The sequence below is a fragment of the Leptonotus elevatus genome, chromosome 18 (genome assembly GCF_054856555.1).
Source record: "Leptonotus elevatus isolate MCC_2025b chromosome 18, RoL_Lele_1.0, whole genome shotgun sequence".
Lineage (NCBI taxonomy): Eukaryota > Metazoa > Chordata > Actinopteri > Syngnathiformes > Syngnathidae > Leptonotus > Leptonotus elevatus.
Genome location: NC_141256.1, coordinates 6,968,398 through 6,988,181, shown reverse-complemented (window position 1 = coordinate 6,988,181; position 19,784 = coordinate 6,968,398). Strand labels below are relative to the sequence as shown.

Sequence of the window (19,784 nt, the reverse complement as noted above, 5' to 3'; positions counted from 1 at the left end):
AGTGAAAGAGTATGGTGGTTGCTCGAAGTAAATAGAAGAAAGTTTAAATTCCGAAGACAAATGAACTTGACCAAAGAGATGACCCGTCAGGAGTTTGTTTATGTGATGACAGTAGTAGTCAGCAGAGAGCAGCAAAGCACCGCAGCTACAGACAATTATATCCGGTGCGGGAGTAGCCTTTGTCAAACTTTTCACCACCTAAAAAAATGCATACAGTAGAAATATGTATTATTATTATTATTCTTATTATTTAAAAGGACTTGAAAATTGTTAATAGCAAAAACAAAACAAAAAAAGGATGCCCTCACGCTCAAAGCAGTACCCGGATATAACTGGATGTACGTTCCAGCAGCGCGCAAGCTCATTGGCTGGCGCATATGCTACGTCCCGCCCCTTGGCTGACTAACCTCGTGACAAGCAGGCAAGCAAGGCAGTGGCGAAGTCGACGGCCGCAAACTGACCCGGATACCGGTGCCAATCTCCTGCCGACACCGTGACGTGTCCGGGACCGCAAGTGGAAGTTAGCCATGGAGACCAGACAACAAGGTCAGTCAATGTTGGCGCATATATTACTTTAATGGCTTATTTGAGTGGAGAGAACCCCTACCGCCCCCTTTTATTTTATTATTTGTTTGTTTTGAATAAACTTGCTCGGATTAGCAGTACTTCTCGTGGAATGTGAACGCACCACGCTGTCCACGAGTTCGACACAAAAGATAAAAGTCTTATATTCACGACTGTATTTCTTATTAAAACCGACTAAATTTTTCATAGATTATGCCTCATTCAGTTTGGAAATGGCGTTCAATTAAACCGAGTGCAGGTGAAATGGAAGTGACGTCATCGCTAAAAAAAAAAAAAAAAACACTTCACCTCATGTTTGCGTTGTAGGCTATGTCATTATCAAGCAACGTTTGTGATTGTATAGAGTTGTTTTTCTTCTTCCTCTTTCTACAAAGTAAACGTGATTAAGTTAGTGGCGTTCTGGAGGTGCGCAGCAGGAAATAATCAAATTCCATGTAGGCTAATTGCCCGGGATATTGACTACAGATTGTGTGACTCAGTTCAGCTGTTAATGTTAATGCCAGCAACGTATACAGTATTGACAGACAAAACAAGATAAATCTACTCTCTAGATTATAAAATAATCTTGGAGAAATGATCCAACACTGTATCACTTAATGTATCTGTAAAATGAAAATAAATGTCTTCTAAATTTAACAAGCCTGTCAAATTTGAATGATTAAGATAAAAAACAAGCGTATGAAGTGAGGCTTCAAAATTGTGAAAAACTAAGCCATTTTCTACGATTTTGAAAACTGGGGAACATTTTTTTCTTTCCCCTTCTCTCTCTTCGACCATCTCTGCATGACCTGTGAGCACTTAATGTCAACAAATGCGGCGCTCTAAATTGGCCACACCAGTGACTATCCAAAGAAGATACATTTTGGGGGATTTTATATGCTCCAGAAACTAAGATTTGTTTACTGCAAAAATAATAATGATATGATAAATCTTTGTCTATCTATGCCAGCACCTTACAGCCACAGGCAGGATTGACACAAAATACATTTGTGAGTAAATTGAAACGAGGTAAATTGTGACATTTTTGCTTGGTGATGTGCCGCGAGTTCACAAAAACTTGATAGACAGGTTTATTGTGTACCGTCTGCCATTGAGTGCATGAGCATTTCCTTGTTCTATCTGTCACTACTGTACAAATTGCTGGCATAGATAACATAACCGGAACAAGTGGATAATTTTAATCTTCAGTCTGTGTTGCTTTCCTTCTTATTGCTCCCCTTGGTTAGTTCAAATCAGTCGGACGCAAGGCACTATTTGTTGATCCAGTGAGGTAATTGCATTCCAGTTATAAGTGACTCCCTGTTTGGTGGCAAACAGTCTGTCAACAAGGTTGTGAGCCGCAGCTTTCAAACTTTCCACACGCTGAGATGAATGGGCAATTTTTATTAGGTTAAAATATGCACATGTTGGTCTTGCACTCCGGTTGCCATATGACCATCCCCAGGCCTCTGATTTAGCTTCACCACATGACCCAGTTAGGAACCTTGTGACCAGCGAGGTATCCGAGGCCACGAAAAAAAGAATGTGGAGGGAGGTTGAAATAAATGAGTGCACTGTACACGGTTCAAAGTGCTACATTTAAGACTCCCGATCTGGCCTTTTCAAATTAAAGGAGACATACTTGCTTGCTTGACTTATAAGTACCCCAACATCCATCCATGCATCCATTTTCTTAACAGCTTATCCTCACAAGGGTCGTGGGGGTGCTGACTTTGGGCAGTTGGCGGGGTACACCCTGAACTGGTTGCCAGCCAAGAGATGAACAACCAATCACAAACACACCTAGGGACAATTTCGAGTGTTTAATTAACCTGACATGCTCGTCTTTGGAATGTGGGTGGAAACCGGAGCACCCGGAGAAAACCCACACCGGCACGGGGAGAACATGCAAACTCCACCCAGGAAGGCCGAAGCCCGGACTCAATCTCACGTCCTCTGCACTGGGAGGCGGACATGCTAACCAGTCAACTACCCCAACGTGGGAGTTAAAAAACAAAAAAACAAAAAACAAATTTAAGCTTAGGAGCCATTGCTGTTGTGTAGATTATTTTTTTCCTTTAAAGAACAATTTGATTTGCAAGCCCAAATTTGAGTTACGAAGGAGCTTCAGATATGCCACAGATGGAGTGAACAAATTTAAGGCTTAATTTGAATATGGTTTGACTATAGTAGGGATGAACGATTTAGAAAAATTATCTAATTGCAATTTTCTCCCCTTAATATTATAATTGCAATTTAATGTACAATTATTTTTTTCAAAGTCCTCTTCCCATGTATTTGTTTGTTTTATTTTTGTTTTTACAAACACAAGCAATAAATTAATCTTTATTACAATAAAATATTATTATTATTCTACATAAATGTTTTGGTTAGGTTAGCCTTCCGCAAAAAAAAAAAAAAAGAAAATGAGCAAATGAACCATGAGTTCATTTATCTACAGAAAAAAAGAAAAGAAAGAAAAAGCACATGTACATTAAATAAACAACAGTATACAGGGTTTCTTTCCGTGCTTAATTGGTCCCTTAACAGGACAGCCGCGCTTCTGGCGCTCAAAATAAAAACCTAACAAAAGCATTAACGCCCACATCATAATTTGTTGGCCTTTTTTACTTTCATTAGGGCTCATCTGTTTTTTGGGTTTGGTCACGTGACCTTCGCAATGTGAGCCCGAGGGCGCTTGGACGTCAGTTTCAGTGGGTGGTAGAGTGTCAAAATGTCTGCCCCCTGAGATGGATGAACGTGTGGGGGTGCTTTGAACATTATTGGACTGGATTTATTATTAATTTTTTTTTAAACTTCAGTTCCTCTTTAAATTGGGGCGCTTCTAAGTCAAGGTACCGCTGTATTTGTTTAAAAACCTATAAAGCCAACTTTCCATACGATGTCGTCTTTTAATGAAGAATATCATCACTTCATTCTAAAAAAAATCCTCAGGAATCGCTAGACTTGCACCTTTTCTGCTTTGAAAGCAATTAGGAGCTTTCATTTCCTGGAAGTGCTTGCAATACATTGTCACACAGTTGACATTTGTGCTTCTGCAAACCTTAAACTCTTCCTCTTCTCGACATTTCAACACGGGACTTTGTTTAAAACCGCCAACGTGACAATTCCAGCAAATTAAATGTCTCAGAAGTGTGATGTTTCCTTTGGTCGTTCCTGGGGAAAAAGTAGGATTTCCTTTCCTTGAATAAGAGTGTGACCATGCTAACAGTCATTAGCTTCAAAATGTTTGTTTGCTCCCCCAAAAAACCGCCACCTTTTTTGTCAGGTGTTTTTGATCAATGGAAAATTGTACTGTATTGTCTGTTTTTTGTTTTGTCCCCTCTGACCCACGAGGTAGTGGTGGACTGGGGCAGCATGGGCCCTGGGGAGGAATGGGTTAACTCAACCTCGTCCCAGGGGGAGCAGGGTAAGAAACCCTCGACCGGTCTGAGGTTTGCGGTTCGAATCCGGGCTTGGGCCTGCCTCTGTGATGTTTCCATGTTCTTTCTCCGCTTGTGTGTGTTTCCTGCAGAGACTCCGTCTGGTTTCCTTCCACATTCCAAAGACATGCATGATAGGTTTATTGATGACTCGAAATTGTCCTTAGATGTGTTGAATGTAAATATTGGTTGCCCTATGATTGAATGGCAATCAGTCCAGGTACCCATGAGAACAAGCATTATGGACAAAAGAAGAATGTAAAATATAAGTTGTCCACAAATGAAAGATGTTAGACCACTTTTGGGGGTATGGCACCAAAAATGGGGGGAAAGGACACAATGCAAATGCTCACTTGGCTGGCCTCCATTGTTGTGTTGTCCTTTGTCTACTGTGTGTGGCCTTCTTTTGTGGTCAATTCAATGGCGACTTCAACTGTCACACTAGTGATGTTTGTACGTGAATGTGGGTACCGGTATTCAAAAGTGCCACTAATGTTGATGCTCTACACTGTGCTGCCTCAAGATGGAGGACATCTCTCAGGTATATTTTAAAACCAAAATCTTAGTGTTAGTGTGAATGTAAGTTTGACAGTTGTATTTGTGTTGTAGAGGTACAGTATGTGCCATTATATTTTTGATGTCATGTGATCCTACTTTTTTTTTTTTTGTCATGATAAATCTGCTTTTTCTTACCATCAATTTCAGATTATCAGTGTTAAAAGTGTAAATGTTCAGCGTTATTTTAAGTATGATGTGGGACTCCACATGGAGCTAAACTGAGGCCTCAATGGTTCACAAAGTCCAGGTCCAAAATTCAACTGGCACACAGCTGTTTGAAGGCGTTTTATACGTGTCTGTCAACTACGTAATCCACGTCTGTTAATCTGGATTACAGCACAGCGAGCTGCAGTCGGACATTATGTAACAGTTTGTTGCGGGGGGAATTCAGAAAACATCCAAACACTGGGAAACACAACATCAGAATGTTCATAAAGATAGGAATGTAAACAACTGTTGGAAATGGAGTACTGTCAAAACTGGGCCACTTTTGGGGTATTCACCTTTGGGTGGCACATTAACACATGTCGACTGTGTGTGCATGTCAGGTTTTCTTGACTCGGAGCCGCTGAGGGAAGCAGATGAAAACACGACGTCGGACGTCAACCTCAGCAACCCCCTCATGACAGAGGAGGAGAGAGAGGAGATCCAACTGGAGTTAGCCAAAGTACTAACACACAAATATATCATGTTGCATTGTGGGCCATCATACGGGGGAGTCTCATTATTTGTTTGGACTATAACATTCGATTTATTTTGCCCCTGCCTAGCTGGAGGATGAGATCAGTACACTGAGGCAGGTGCTGGCATCCAAAGAGAAGCGGCACACCGAGCTGAAGCACAAGCTGGGCATCACTCCTCTCAGCGAGCTACGCAACAATTTAAGTCGAGGCTGGCTCGACATGCAGAGCTCCACCGCGTAAGAGCAAACCGATCCAAGTCATTATGCACTACTCACAAAGTTACGGCTGCTCAGTGTTGCTACTGTATCTGTTTTAAAGTGTGGCGTGTTTGTTCACACTGTCGTCAAATTCTGACCTGTCTCTCATGCGACCCATTTTTAATGACACACTGACGCACGCTGTGATTTAGCCATCAATGTAAGATAATAGACTGCTAAAGGCTACGCCTACCTGGAAAATACAATACAATTTCTGTGCAGCACAAGTCCAGTAAATCCAATTGATTTTGCAGCCAAAAGAAGCCTGTCAAGCAGTAAATGAATTAGAGCTGTGTTCCCATTCTCTGGTTACACTCCGACCTGCAGATTACACACACACACACACACACACACACACACACACACACACACACACACACACACACACACACACACAAAATCCTCATCAATAATGAAGCACAGTGACCACACGGGTGTAGGGTAGCACTAGCGCTAGTGGTTAAAAACACAGGCACACCTTACTTGGAAAGCCTGTACTGGGGGAATAACAGCCGCAGCGCAGCAGACACGTCCACGCCAAAATTTAGCAGTAATACATTTAATAATAATAATGCATATATTTGTAGATACTCGGGTCAAGTTGTAAGTTATAATTTTATAAATGTGCAGAATTTCCCAAGTTACTTCATGTTAAAGATGAGATGGCTCTGAACTCGTTCACTCCCAGCCATTTTCACTCGAGCACTAGATTTTGACTGATTTTGCAAGGCCCACAGAATATTCTATTCTATTGCTATAAGAACATGGAACCTACCAAAAGAAAGATTAGTCACTTCTTTCATCAGGAAAAAAAAGTGTATTTCTATCTGTTTCTGTTTTGCAGCAATTAGCATTGGAGTATAGCTAAGTTTCATCATTATTCACAAATCTATTAAGAATTGTTAGTAAATGAGCTTTTTTTCAACATGGGCCTAGTTGATCTATTTAGCTATGCTGCCACCTGCTGGCAGTTTGTTTAATAACTACCATTGCTTCAAGTATTCTCTTCAGTTCAGAGGTGGCATCAAAGCCTTCTGTATGATCTAGCATAAAGTTGTTTTTTTTTAAACGTATAAATATGTCTTAGACATTTAAAATAGAACATGTTTATTCATTTTTGGGAGCAAATGAGTTAATACGATAAGAAGAGTGCACTGAGCTGTCACCAATGTCTTACAAATGCAATTATGCCATCTCGTGGCAGAAAAATGACCAACACAAATCAATATCACTTCTTTTTTTTTTACAGTACATCTTTGTAATTTTAACTCAATTTTATGAATTATTATGAAATGACTGCACCAATGACTAAAAGATGCAGCCATATTTAGTTTAACATGTTTTCCACTTTTATGTTAACAAGAGTATGACAACTTATTTGATTGTACATTTTATTAACAGATATAAAATTTGCGATTAATCGTGAGTTAACTATTAAAAAAAGAAAATAAATTTAATCGCCTGACACCCCTAGTCTCAGATTAAAGTTTGGTATATCATTTAATGCTTAAAAGAGCTGCCACTAGCCACAACTCATGCTGAGCAACTCATCGTCATCTACATCACCCACTGTGCCAAGGTTGCGCCAATATGTGGTTCGCTGTGTTGGAAACAAAGCATCTTCTCTTGTGCTTTCCAGGTACAAGAAAACATCGGGGACATTGACCTCAGCAGGACAGAAGACCACGGCGGCGTTCAGTACGCTAGGCAGCGCCATCAACAGGAAGTTTGGAGACATGAGGTGCAGTGCAACACTTATCGGCTTCCTTTCTTGCATAGCTGCAGAGATTTTAGGTGATAAACTACTCAAGATGGTGCCTTGTTTTAAATGATCGTTAAGATGGGTGCCATTGATATATAAATAAACTGATAAACATTACAGTAAGTTACTAAACGCATTAAATGACTTAAGACAAGCAAAGGCATTCAACATCCCAAACAAAATAACTGAAGCGCATGCTAAGATAGCTTAAGTTGCTAATCATCACATAATGTACACGCCGCATGTCACAGCCCTCACAGAATTTTAATGAACGTTTTGCAAGTTAGCATTAGCAGGTTGTCCTAATTGTTTAGCTAACACCTAGAATAGCGTATGTCTGTCTGTCTGTCAATCAATCATAAAAGAACCAATGTATTAATGTTGTTCATACAGCATTGCTGGTCTACAGTTACTATTCCCTAGGAGGTATGTGTGTGTGTGCGTGTGTGATAACTCTTCTGCTGTGTTGTTTTTTTGTTTTTGCCTGACGTGTTGCAGATTTAAGGTCATTTCATATTTTACACAGTTAATTTAGCATAAGCACAAAGACGTAATAAGTGATTAAAAGTCTCTCAACGCCGTGTGTCCGTGCGAGCGCGCAATTGTCAATTCTGGCACAACTTCATCTTGCAGTGCTCATCTGAGATTCAGCTTTGTTGTGATTTTTGTCTTGGTGTTTTTCAAGCCTAATTTCTTATGCCATAATAATCTTGCTGATTTAACAATGGACAAACCTCTAATATAATTATTAACACCATAATGGTCTAATTTACAACTGTTAAATGACATTTTGCCTCCTCCGCATGCTCCCAAGGTCTGGCTCCATAGGGTAAGAACCTGCAGCTGCTATCATCAAATTATTTCATGTACATTTTAGTTTACTATGTTTTATACAATACAATGCTAGTTTTCTTGGCAAGTTCCATGGAGGGGGTAAAATGTGAAGGGGGGGGGGGGGGGGGGGGATTTCAATTCATTTCAATGATTGGCGAATCAAGGTACCACTGTTCACTGTTAGTATAAACTCCTTCCTCTTTCTACTTTGTGTGTGTATACATATTAGGCCCCTCATCTGCCTCCATGTGCATGTGTTTGTGTGCTAACTGCTAACTCTGATGTGAGCTCAGCTAATCATTAACTCCTCTCTGTGCGGACAGCTACTCCATCTCGCACTCTATGAGCATGCCTGCCATGAGGTAATTGTATGAATGTACAGTATGTGTGCTACCATTTTTTAAGAAACTGAATAAGCTAATAAATCCTCTTTTGAATTATAAACAATGAATGCAAAAGCAAATTCCATGCATCTGATCCAAGCACTGGATACTCTAGTCTGTACAGTAGTTTTAGCATTGACACATTGCAACTAGTTATGCTTCAATTAAGATGATCTAGCATTTTTCGCATAGTTGCTTGAAGAAGACAGCATTAGTGGCTGTAATATTGAGAGATTGATCTTGAAAAGTGTATTTGTTTCTATAAGAACCGCTTGCAACTCTGAACAGTAATTTTAGCAGTGATGCTAGGGCAAATGACACGAGGGCTTTCCTGGCTGGTCCACAAATATTGTAGACTACTAAATGTTGTAACATTGATGCAGTGTAGCATGTACGTAAGAATGACGACGTTTTGCATCAGATTAATACATGCGGTTGCTTTAAATTAAGCAGCCATTATCAGGATTTTAACAAGATGTTTTGTTGATTGGTGGAGGCTAGAGTAAATAAAATGAACTAATATGGGTTTTTCTTTTCAGAAACTCTCCCAGCTTCAGGACTTTTGAGGAGAAAGTTGAGAATACAGTGACGAGCGTCAAGGTAAACATTTTAAAATTATATGAAAAACAATCAAAGAAATAATAATAATAGCAGCGTGAACCCACATTTACCAAAGCAGATGCGTTCAAGAAGACATGCAATAGGTGAAAGTCTGAGATATAAAAACATTTTTATAGTTTGACCCCTTTCACATGCTTTATACACATTTAACTTGTTAAGACACTCGTACTGTACCTCAGATGGAGGAAAAATAGAGTTGTACGTTTTTCTTATGCATTTCCCAGACTAAAGTTGGAGGTCCCGGAGCAGGAGGAAGCTTTGAGGACGTCCTCTCCTCCACGGCGAAGGCCAGCTCACAGGACACGCCTACTAACACCTTGACGGACACACCTGAAAGGCCGTAGCAGGAGTCGTAGCACTAACAGTATTCATGTTTGCATCATTTTATAGGAACCTGTTTCAGTACATATAAATACATATAGTACATATGATTGGTTTGCATAATAATCATACAGTACCGTCAGCAATTCTCCTCCCCACTAAGCCACATTACAGTGGTCGTCTCCTCACTTTTTCAAATTGTTTTCTTTTGAACAGAAACAATAAACAAACTATCATGCAACATTTATCGGCTGCTATTATAAAAGTTTTATCAATGTATACGTTGACTAACTCTGAAAAATGCACAATTTTGTAAATAGCCTGATATGATGTGACGAGCACAGTTATGACCTGAGTTTGATCATATTTGACAGCAAAACACATTTTGAACATGCGTACATTTTCGGTAACTACAGATGGCTATTTGGACCAACAAAGTTGTAGTTTTTTGAGAATGTATGTGTATTACAAATACCATTTCTAATTATTATTATTATTATTAAGAATAACGTAAGTAAAGTTGTAATATTACAGAATAAAGTCTATTTGAGAGAAAAAAATGCACATGAGATATAAAATGTCATTCAGAAGGGGGGGGGGGGGGTGATCTTGGATTTTTTTTTACAGGAATTAAATTGTGTATCAGGATTAAAGTTATAAAATTACAAGAATAAATATTAAAAACTTTATTCTCATAATATTACAACTTTATTTCTAAATTATTTTTTTTCTTTTCTTAGAATGATATAACCTTTTATCACAAAAATATGACTTTACTCTCATAGGAGTATGACTTCAATCTTGTAGCGTTCATGGTTCAGTGTTGGCTCTAATACGACATACAGTATTCTTGGTAACGAATAGACCTCAATGCACATACAAAATCCATTTTCAAATGCTGGATGGTGTTTGAGTCTTCCCTAATGGCCCATGTGAAGTTAATTGTGAGCATTTTGTGCTACTCTAGTGTCATTTAAAGTTTTTTAGAGGATTTCCCGTGACTGCCACCATGAGAACGCTGAATCTAATCAAGCCATCAAACTAATTAGATAATGCTGAAAAGGAAAGAGTTGTACACAATGGTCTTGGTCAACTTAATATTTCAATTTCAAATTGATACAGTGTGTATATATATATATATATATATATATATATATATATATATATTTATTATGATTCTATAACAGAATATAACAATAAGAACTCTTGGCATGATAAAGGTAATGTTATGCATTGGTATAGGTTGTAAGAACTTTTTTATTTTTTATTTAAACCTGTTAAAGCCTACAATCCAATTTTGAAGTCATTTCTGTATTTAATATTGTTTGTGGTGGTCAGAACTTTAAAACAATGAAGGTCTCATATGTTGAACTGAAATCAAGTACATCTCAGGTCCCGTTTCATAATAAAACATTATTCAAATACAGCACTTAATTGCATGGAGCGTTGTTTTGCCAGACGAGTGTTCATTTGACGTTGCTGACTGTTGATGCTGTGATATATTAAAACTTGTGGGAAAATGTGGTCATGATGCATGTCAAGTAGATTGTGACTTCCCAGAGTTGTTTTTTTCACTCATGTGACTTCTCCTTTCATCGTTCAAAGCCCTGACCAGCTGGAGCACATCAGGATGCTGGAAACAACCTGCAAAGACACAAAATGATTGCCTTAATCATATAATTTCATCCGCTTCGACAAATAAATGCTTCCTTTTATGCGCAGAGATGTTGAACTCACCCTGAGTGGAGTCAAAAAACTCCTGCAGTCTCCCTGGCGTTCCCTCCAGCTCTTCATACTCGTGAGCCTGCAGGATCATCTCCAGACGGTCAAACTCTTTTACCAGCCTGGCCTCCGCGCTACTTTGGAGCTCATATTCCTAAACACCCAAAAAGATTTTGTCCATTTTGAACTAACCGATTGTTGGGAATGTTAACCCGCTGAGGATGCATCAATATCGGCAACAGTGCTGATAGTGTGTCTGTCTTCAGTCTCGAAAAAAAAAAGTAAAATCTGACTAGATGTGATGTAGAGGAAATAATCATGATATACTGTATTTTCAAAATTAAACGGTCTAGTAATCCGTTATCGTTAATTTATTCTGCCCACTTGGCAAAAAAAAAAAAAGGGACCTAGTGTGAAGATTAAGCCAGTAAAAATCAAACTTTACCTCCCATAGTGCATAGATCTCCTTTCTGAGGCTATCTGGTGTGAGACTTGATAGATGCCTCATGGCTGCCTGAAGGAAAATACATTTTAATAAAAACAAACATCAGTAAAGCTTTGGTGCTCGCTCACCTCCTCTCGCCGGTGTTTATCTGCTTTACTGACGTTGTCCGGCGGTGCGATATCTCCCACGATGCACTCAGCCATGTCATGAACCAGAGCCAACTTGATACACCTGAGAACAAAGAGGAGATTAATGATAGCTTGCTGACAGGAAACAAACGGCAAATGAACCCACTTGTCTTTATCCACTGTGGGGTCTGTGATGAGCAGAGACATCAAGGCCATGCGGTACATGTGGTCCGACACACTCTCGGGGTCCTTCACATTTCTGTACACCCAGCCTGTTCGTGGGACCCTCTACAAGAAAGACATTCTTACAGTTGTTGATTGTGCATACAACTATGCCACGTACAGCCTTCACTACAGTACTGGCGTCTGGGCAGATTAGACTGACATTTGTGTCCTTTAAAAAACATGTATTTTTAACATATTAGTAGTATCTTAAATAATTTATTTAAAAGAAACATTTATATTTAAGAATGTCATTTTATTGTGGGTATTACACTAATATAAGTATATGAGGTTGTAGCAGAAACTCAAAAGTACAAAAACTAGGATTGAAACACAACAATCACTGCACAGTTAAATACAAACACATTAAAATACATTCATTGGAACAAATGTAAATAATTATTAACTATTATTGTCTTATCTTACTTTAAGCTGGCCAATTAGTTTAAAAAATTGGAGCATTTTCATGTTGTCTGTGGGCGCCGCCATGACTTCTTCTTCTACGCTTTAAATGTGGAGCACAGAATGCACAGCGTCGTCCATGAAAAGTAAGCATAACCACAGGGACTAAATTAAAAAAAAAAAACATTTCGCCTCCATTTGAAAATGTATACGTATAAATACAACCTTCATTTATATCGCCTTTCGTTTTGTTAAGAATACATCATCATATATAGTAAGTTAATGTATTATGTTCAATTTGAACGGGGTGCATGGCGGTAAAGAGAAAACAGGACGTCTTTTAAACCGTAGAAGAAGAAAGATAGCAAGCCTCACCCCGGAAGTCGACAGCAGCGGGCTGTTTGAAACCGTAAACTCGCCCCTTTTCGCGGTTTCAGCCCTTCAAAACATCTTCTGTCATGTTGAACAAACCGTTGGGACTCAAGGGAAGAGTCAAATCAAAGATGAAAACTAACATGAACGTGAGGCCCGCGTCCGAAGCAATGGTAAGGCGCTATTTGTGACCGCTTTACGTGGGCTATAATGGTTAGCTTGCTAAGGTAACTGTGTGTTCGTAGATGGAGCTCCTCACTTTGATTTTCCTCAACAATTTGGCCCAAGAGGCAACAACCAAAGCGTTTGAGGAGAAATCTTCAACAATCAGGCCTCATCACGTCAAAGCAGTCGCCAAGGTAATTTCGCACTCAGCCATGCATTTTATTCAGGGATACTGATTTTCACTATCTACTTGACTAAAAGTACATTTATGTAGTACAGACTGAAATGTACTTAGTAAAAAAGGAATAGGCAGTGGATATACCCGCCTAACAATAATCCTAACCATAACCGTCAGAACACGGGCTGCTATTGCCATTACTAATGTAACAATAACCCACAGAGCATTTGGCTGTAGTCAAGATATTGTAGTACAAATAATTACAAAGTATACATATCAGAATTCAAACCCGTCACCTCGTACTTATGGGGTGACTACCTTAACCATTGTACAACAAGCCAGTACTTGTCACTGGTGCAGAATTTGTACTTGTAGTTCTCGTGTGATTCACGGCAAACATACGAAGTGGTGAGTTGCCGGTCACAGCAAAATATCCACTTGGAAAGGAAAAATTAATGTTTACTACTAGTATCAGTAATCATGATGAAAATCTGGCATAAGAAAAAGAATGATCATCTAAATTGCAACACAGCCTGAATGTTAAGTCTCATACTCGTGCTTTGTTCTTTTTCTGCAGAGAGTGCTGAAAAAAGCCAGAGGATGATGACCATTCGTGTATTTATGATCATAGTTTTGAGGCACCGTGAGGCCACCCAGCCCCTTTCTTAAATTGCATTCTTATTTTTTGCACAAGAAAACATATCTGTTCCTTATCTTGTTTTCTTATTTTGTGTATATTTTTAAACCATGAATAGAATTTCTATGTTCCTCAATTGCTAAATGCATCTGTTTTCTGTCGTGTCTTTTATTGTTGTACTTAATAAGTTTTCCGGTGATATGTTTGAGAACTTGCCCGAATTTATTATCCAACACAAATAATGCCTGCTGGGAGCTTTGTCAAGATGTTTCCCATGATGGGGTGAGTCGACATTTTGTTGCATGATAGCGACATCGATTAATGAGCTTTGAGGTTAGCCCAACTGAGTTAGATTACAATGTGAGTAATTTTATATACATATGCTTACTGTAATATATGTAACTGAGACAAGCGTGCAGATTAATGTGGATCTATTTATGTATGTCTGATTTACACTAGTAGCTAGCTTAGATCAAGTTGCTGTCGGACTCTTTTAAATTATTAATATCGTAGCATTTTTTAAAGTAGTAAATAATGCATTTTCACTTAAGATTTCAATTTCATTTTTGCAATTTTCAGATTTTTGGTATTACAGTTTTCTTTCTCAGAGTATGATTTAATTGCAGAAATAGCCTACATTTATTTAAGCTTTAAAAAAAAAGATTATTACTACATTTTGACAGTATTGTCAGATCTAAAAGTACTATTTTGCTCAGAGTGCCTTGATTTCTGGAAATCCTCGCAGTATGTCTTCCTTATTAATTTAATATTTCTTATAAAACTTTCAAGTCAATTTGTGTAAAATTATATCTTAAGTAATATAGTGATGTTTCCAATTCCCTCATGTAGTATTGTGAATTCTCGTAAAATACATTTTCTCCCATCATATGATATAATCTTGTAAATTAAAACTTTCTCATACAATACATGACTCATATGACTATTTGTGTATAATGTAGCTTTTGTAATTATGTTTTTTCTTTGTAACTTTATTTTTTATGTTGTCGTCTGGTAATAGTAATACATGTTTTCTCTCATACTGTAATTCAAATTATATTATATGTAATTTTTTGCTCAATCAAAGTGCACAGCTTTGTCAGCTATCGTTTGTCCTGACAGTATGTGTGTTGTTTTGACAGCGGAGAGCTAGATTGTCCGGCGATCCTCTATGCCACTACTACCACGTCAGCAAAAGCTGAAGGCGGCCTCCTTTGCTGGGGTAAGTCAAGGGGGAATGGTTGAGTGCATTTCAGTCATACAGCCAGGATGTGATGGAAAAGCATGGTTTACTGTTTCCATGATCACATGCATGCATGGAGAATGTGAAGAGAAGCCAGTGTACCTGGGTAATGCCCATAGAAACACAGAGCATAAATCTTTTAGTTTAGTTTTGAACACGGAACTTGAGCTCTGAGGCGGATTTGTTCACTGCGCAATCATAGCGTGGGATCAATTTCAATAGCCATCAAATAAACTAGCCTAGTGTCCTGTTTATTCACATTTAATTGATTTTGTGTCTTAATTCACCAAGAACGCCACCATATGCGTTCAGATTTAAGTACACGCAATACATTTATGTATCCACTAGATGGTGCCGTTAAACAAATGAAGCATTTGGTCATGAGGCCTGAACTCAGTCAATTGTCATTTTAGTTGGGGATGTCTTGCTAGTACTCAACTTTAAATTGGCTATTTCCCCCAATTACATTTTAATTCATAGAACAACATAATAAATGTATACAAAATTATATACATATTGTCTTAAAATATAGTAAAGTGGTCAGACATTCAAAATCAAATTCTATCATTTTCTTTTCCTTTATCTCCTACTTTTAATGCTAAAGTTTAAACAGGTTTCTGCTCTTAAGCGAAAGCAAACCTGCAGACATACACTACCACAGAGAGTGAAGGGTGTGCAGTTTTTTTCTTCTTCTCCAGGACATCAGCAACTCCCTGCTGTGTGGCTTGACACGTATAGGCTACGGAAAAACAGATGCTTTCATGCATGAAGAACGTATTGGGAGGAGGATTGACAGGGGGGGTCAGTGGTGTGGGGAGGTGGGTATCATGTTAGGACTGCAGACACGTGATGTCAGGGTATTTAAGAAGGGACAAAGACATGATGGGTTAGCCCAGTCAAAATGGCGGAATGATAAGCGAGGTAGCTGAGTGCACCAGTCTGCACTATATGCTATGTGATGTATGTCGGTATATTCACAGTACAGTAATATATGATAGGCCAACATCCACAGACAGGCAGGGGACATTTTACGCATACTATCACAACCACGTCTGCGCTCTGCGTGCAGTGCAATGTTTAAGTTTGAGCATGTCTTCTTTTTTTTTTTGATTTTGAAAAAAAAAAAATACCATGTGGAATAATAAGTACTGTATTTGCATTCATCTTGAATCTTGGGTTGAAATCGATAAAGTTGCGTTTGAAATGCAGTGTGTTTGAAAATGTGAGTAAAGCTCTAAATGTTTATAACAGTCTTCATTTGAATCCACTTGGAACATTGCACTTTTTCTAAATCATATCACTCAATCACTCTTAAAAATAGTATCTGCATTTTTCTTTTCAAGTGCAAATATTTACTGAATAAACTGACAAAAGCTGTAGGATTTAGCGTTCTAGGGAGTAATTGTCGCCGTATTATCTTTCCAAAGTCCTTTCCAAAAATTTAACTTTTAAGTGCCACGAATGAGCCAATTGAATATGACGAGCTGATTAAGCAAAGTAACAGGCAGAAATTAATCTGTACACAAATTTCCCTTCGTGGCTGATGTGTTTCCTTTTGCACTAAAGTATTACAATTACCCTTTTTAACAAACCTGGCTTACACAAATGTCTGACCTACTTGTTTTTACTTACTGTCTGAACAAAATAAAATCCGGACTTCAAATTTGAGGTGACATAATGCTGCACGGCTCCCCCAGAGTTTTAATTGATTTTCTTCTAATATTCTAATTTCTGAATGTTTTTTCTTTTTAATCAAATTATTCGGTGTTGTAAATTTTAGTTGAATTACTGAAATAAACTTGACTCTCCACCATTATTGCGATGCACCTGTTGATACTTAATCCTACCACAGAATTTTTAAGTGACTTTAAAGGCATATTTTTCTCCAATTTTACAAGCCAAGGGGCCATCATGTTGTGGTCACAGGCTTCACACTGCAGAAAATCCACAGTATTGAATATCCAGACGTCCCACAAATAGTCCTGTCACGCGTCTTTCGCCACCTGGAGGCCCGTGTGTACTGTATATAGCTTTATTGTGCAGGATTATTTATGACTTTATTCATGCACCATTATGCACATATATAGACCGCCATAATGCTTCAACTGCTTTACGTCTGTCATCGCTGCAGCATTTAAAAACAATGTGTGCGTATGTTAAATGTATGTCAAGGGTGTTGGTAAGGCGGTGGGGGTTCTGTCTCACGCCTGCAGAAGCCAGGAATGACCTCACTGTGGCCACCGTGACTATCATCGAGCTAACGGCATCGGCGCCTATCAGGTGACGTGCCTGGCTAAGCCGGCCGCTACCGAACCATTTATAACACCGATGTATCACCGCTATGATGACATCTAAAATCTTAAAGATGATATTCTGGGCATAGCACTCACAGAATGGACAGTGATGATGGCAACACGTATTCTGGGCCACGTGTGTTCTGTGGGCTAAGACACTGATGTGCGGCTCGGGAATGACTTCAGTAAACCCAAAAAAACACGAGCGGCAAGTCCTCGGAAGCTAGGATCTCTGCGGAAGTGCGTTGAGGAGCTAAATCTAGTTCTAAATAACTAAGCCGTGACTTCTGTTAGTGTAATCATTTGGATATAAAATAACACTACACAATACATTTTGTAAAATTCACTCTACAAAATTAACTGTGTATGTAAAAACCACATTCAGCAAAATACTCCCAAGAGGATTCCAGTCAACTAAGTTCCGATCTATGGCGGCAAAAAAAATTACCATTTTTGATTTTTTTCCCCATAGTTTAACTAAGTGAAAATGTATTATTTTCTTTGAGCGCAAGAAAGAGCAGATCATTTTCATGTGTTATGTAAATATACTAATGAGAAGCCTTATTGGTTTAGTAGCATCGGTACATAGTGTAACCGTTCCTTGGCAGGAGTGCTCGGCCGGGGCGAAGCGACACTAACTGGGTGTCTTTGGCGGCGTCGTATTTTAATGAGTCCCATCAATCTGTCAAACTGAGTATTTACAGCCACTGGATTTAGAACAACGTGGTGCCGATATCATCGAGTTACAACCCACGCCGGTTCCGCCGCCTTATATTTGCTTTCTATGATACGTTATTCTTATTCATTTTCAGTGTAGGTAACGCTAATATAATTAGCCACATATGTCATTTGGACCTGAAAGAAGCCATGTTGAAAACTGGCTAATCGGAGCTTTATGAGTCGATATCAGTGTTTTTATCAGCCCGAGTCTTTCGCACAAAATCGAGCGAAACCTCATCATCCCCGCAATGTGTGAAATAAAATACCGCAGTATAGGTGAGAGTTCCTCTTCTGATTTCTTCGATTTTGTATCACACATCTGCTGTGTCTCGACATGTCATATGAAAGGGGTTCTTGTTTGCCATACTCAAACCGGTTGATGCCACCCGATTCGTCCAACAACTTGCTGAGTGATTTAGAGACCATATTAAGACGCCATTGTCTCCGACACACAAATAGATTGTTCTCAGCACTTAAAGTTTAGGGATCTTGAGCGTCTCATGCAGAACCCAGAGAAACTGTGTATTGCCATCGACGTGTGCACTGCCACTTTCACACTGCTGAGAGCCTGAGACGGAATGCATGGGGAAAATGGTTGCTCCTAACGCAACAGAGCAGATGATGTGAGTGTCCGCTTGGTTGATACTGCATACAAAGCTGGCAGATCTGTAGCTCTACTCGTAGCCAGCCGTGTGAAAGGGGCTCGTGTTGATCATTCCATCAGTGGGGCTCAAGCTAGGTCGTGTGACTTGATCCGTCTGCACGTCAGCTTTAATACGAGCCTCCAACATCGACTTCCAAAGTGAATTACAGACCATATTAAGGTGACACCGTCCCTGGCGCAGGTCTCAGTACTTGAACCCGAGCCTCCGGCAATGAAATGATTCAGTACAACTGGAGGAGGAAGAAGATGTTATCTTTCTGGTGATTGGTTTTAAGGCTGACCTTGTTCAACAACAAACCAGCAACCGGTTTCTCGGTGTCTCGGTTTGTCTTGTTTTTGGTCTGAAGCTGGTCTTTTAGGAGTCTGTAGTAGTTAACAGTCCTTAGTCGTGAGTGTAGATGTAATACACAGCAAAACAGTCATGTAAAACGATCCCAATAATCCACACCAGTGATTCTCGACTTGAATGGGAAATGGAGGGGAATCGACAGATTCCAAAAAGACCTTGACCCTTAAGACATTTCATCCAAAATTGTCCTAGTGTATTTCAAATTATTGAGAAATTTATGATGGCACCTGTCATAAAGAGAGCGTCCGACATAACGAAGTGCTTTAATTTTGGACCTTTTCACCATTTTGAACAAAATTGAAGAATCGCAAACTAAATTAATCTTTTTTTAATATATTTAAGTCTACCCGTCAACTTAAATATCGAGTCAGCTGCCATGGGCTCCAGTTACCTGTGACACTGAACAGAATAAGCGTTGTAGAAAATGGAAGGAAGTATAATTTTGAGCTTGTACTAATTAAAAAAAAAATTTGTTTTAATTACTTGGTTATTTACCAATGCTGGTAATTTATAGTGTAAACTTCCGTACTGCATATTTTGACTGTAAAAGAAAGAAAAGTAAGTCACTGACTAATCATTAACTACACCGTGACGCCATCTTGACTCGAGAAAAAACATTAAACCGTCATGACACCTTGATCCATAATGGACAGTGTGTTAATGCCACGTTCGCTTTGGTCTGTTAACGCTCCAATGATATCATGCGTCTATTAACAACGAGCCTTGACTGCCATGCCCGTCTCTATTCTTTGGTGTGCTCAATTCCCCTGCGCTAAATGTGTGAGGAGCCACACGTCGTCACACCCGCTCGCCACAATCC

At 39.1% G+C, this 19,784-nt stretch overlaps 3 protein-coding genes across 12 annotated transcripts; 2 read left to right on the top strand and 1 right to left on the bottom strand.

Annotated features, from left to right (window-relative positions):
• Positions 1–400: 400 nt before the first annotated feature.
• On the top strand, positions 401–11,089 carry tpd52l1 (tpd52 like 1). Of its 10 annotated transcripts, XM_086061420.1 has the most exons (10): positions 416–546; positions 4,531–4,548; positions 5,114–5,232; positions 5,336–5,484; positions 7,145–7,246; positions 8,082–8,096; positions 8,425–8,463; positions 9,024–9,084; positions 9,330–9,448; positions 11,032–11,089. In XM_086061420.1, exons 1-10 carry the CDS (start codon positions 528–530, stop codon positions 11,087–11,089), a joined length of 699 nt encoding a protein of 232 aa, XP_085917546.1. In that variant the 5' UTR covers positions 416–527. The 10 variants fall into 10 exon arrangements, with proteins under 10 accessions (XP_085917544.1, XP_085917543.1, XP_085917545.1 ...); XM_086061416.1 differs by lacking the exons at positions 8,082–8,096; positions 11,032–11,089 and adding an exon at positions 7,661–7,693 and having other exon boundaries at positions 9,330–10,855; XM_086061412.1 differs by lacking the exons at positions 416–546; positions 11,032–11,089 and adding an exon at positions 3,928–3,994 and having other exon boundaries at positions 9,330–10,855.
• Positions 10,666–12,514, bottom strand: hddc2 (HD domain containing 2). Its single transcript, XM_086061421.1, has 6 exons — positions 12,370–12,514; positions 11,888–12,009; positions 11,722–11,824; positions 11,594–11,662; positions 11,164–11,302; positions 10,666–11,070 (listed from the first exon to the last, which is right to left on the bottom strand). The coding sequence occupies exons 1-6, from the start codon at positions 12,430–12,432 to the stop codon at positions 10,964–10,966; spliced, it is 603 nt and encodes a 200-aa protein (XP_085917547.1). The 5' UTR covers positions 12,433–12,514; the 3' UTR covers positions 10,666–10,963.
• A 175-nt stretch (positions 12,515–12,689) lies between these two features.
• On the top strand, positions 12,690–13,845 carry cenpw (centromere protein W). Its single transcript, XM_086061355.1, has 3 exons — positions 12,690–12,890; positions 12,963–13,076; positions 13,638–13,845. Exons 1-3 carry the CDS (start codon positions 12,804–12,806, stop codon positions 13,662–13,664), a joined length of 228 nt encoding a protein of 75 aa, XP_085917481.1. The 5' UTR covers positions 12,690–12,803; the 3' UTR covers positions 13,665–13,845.
• Positions 13,846–19,784: the final 5,939 nt, after the last annotated feature.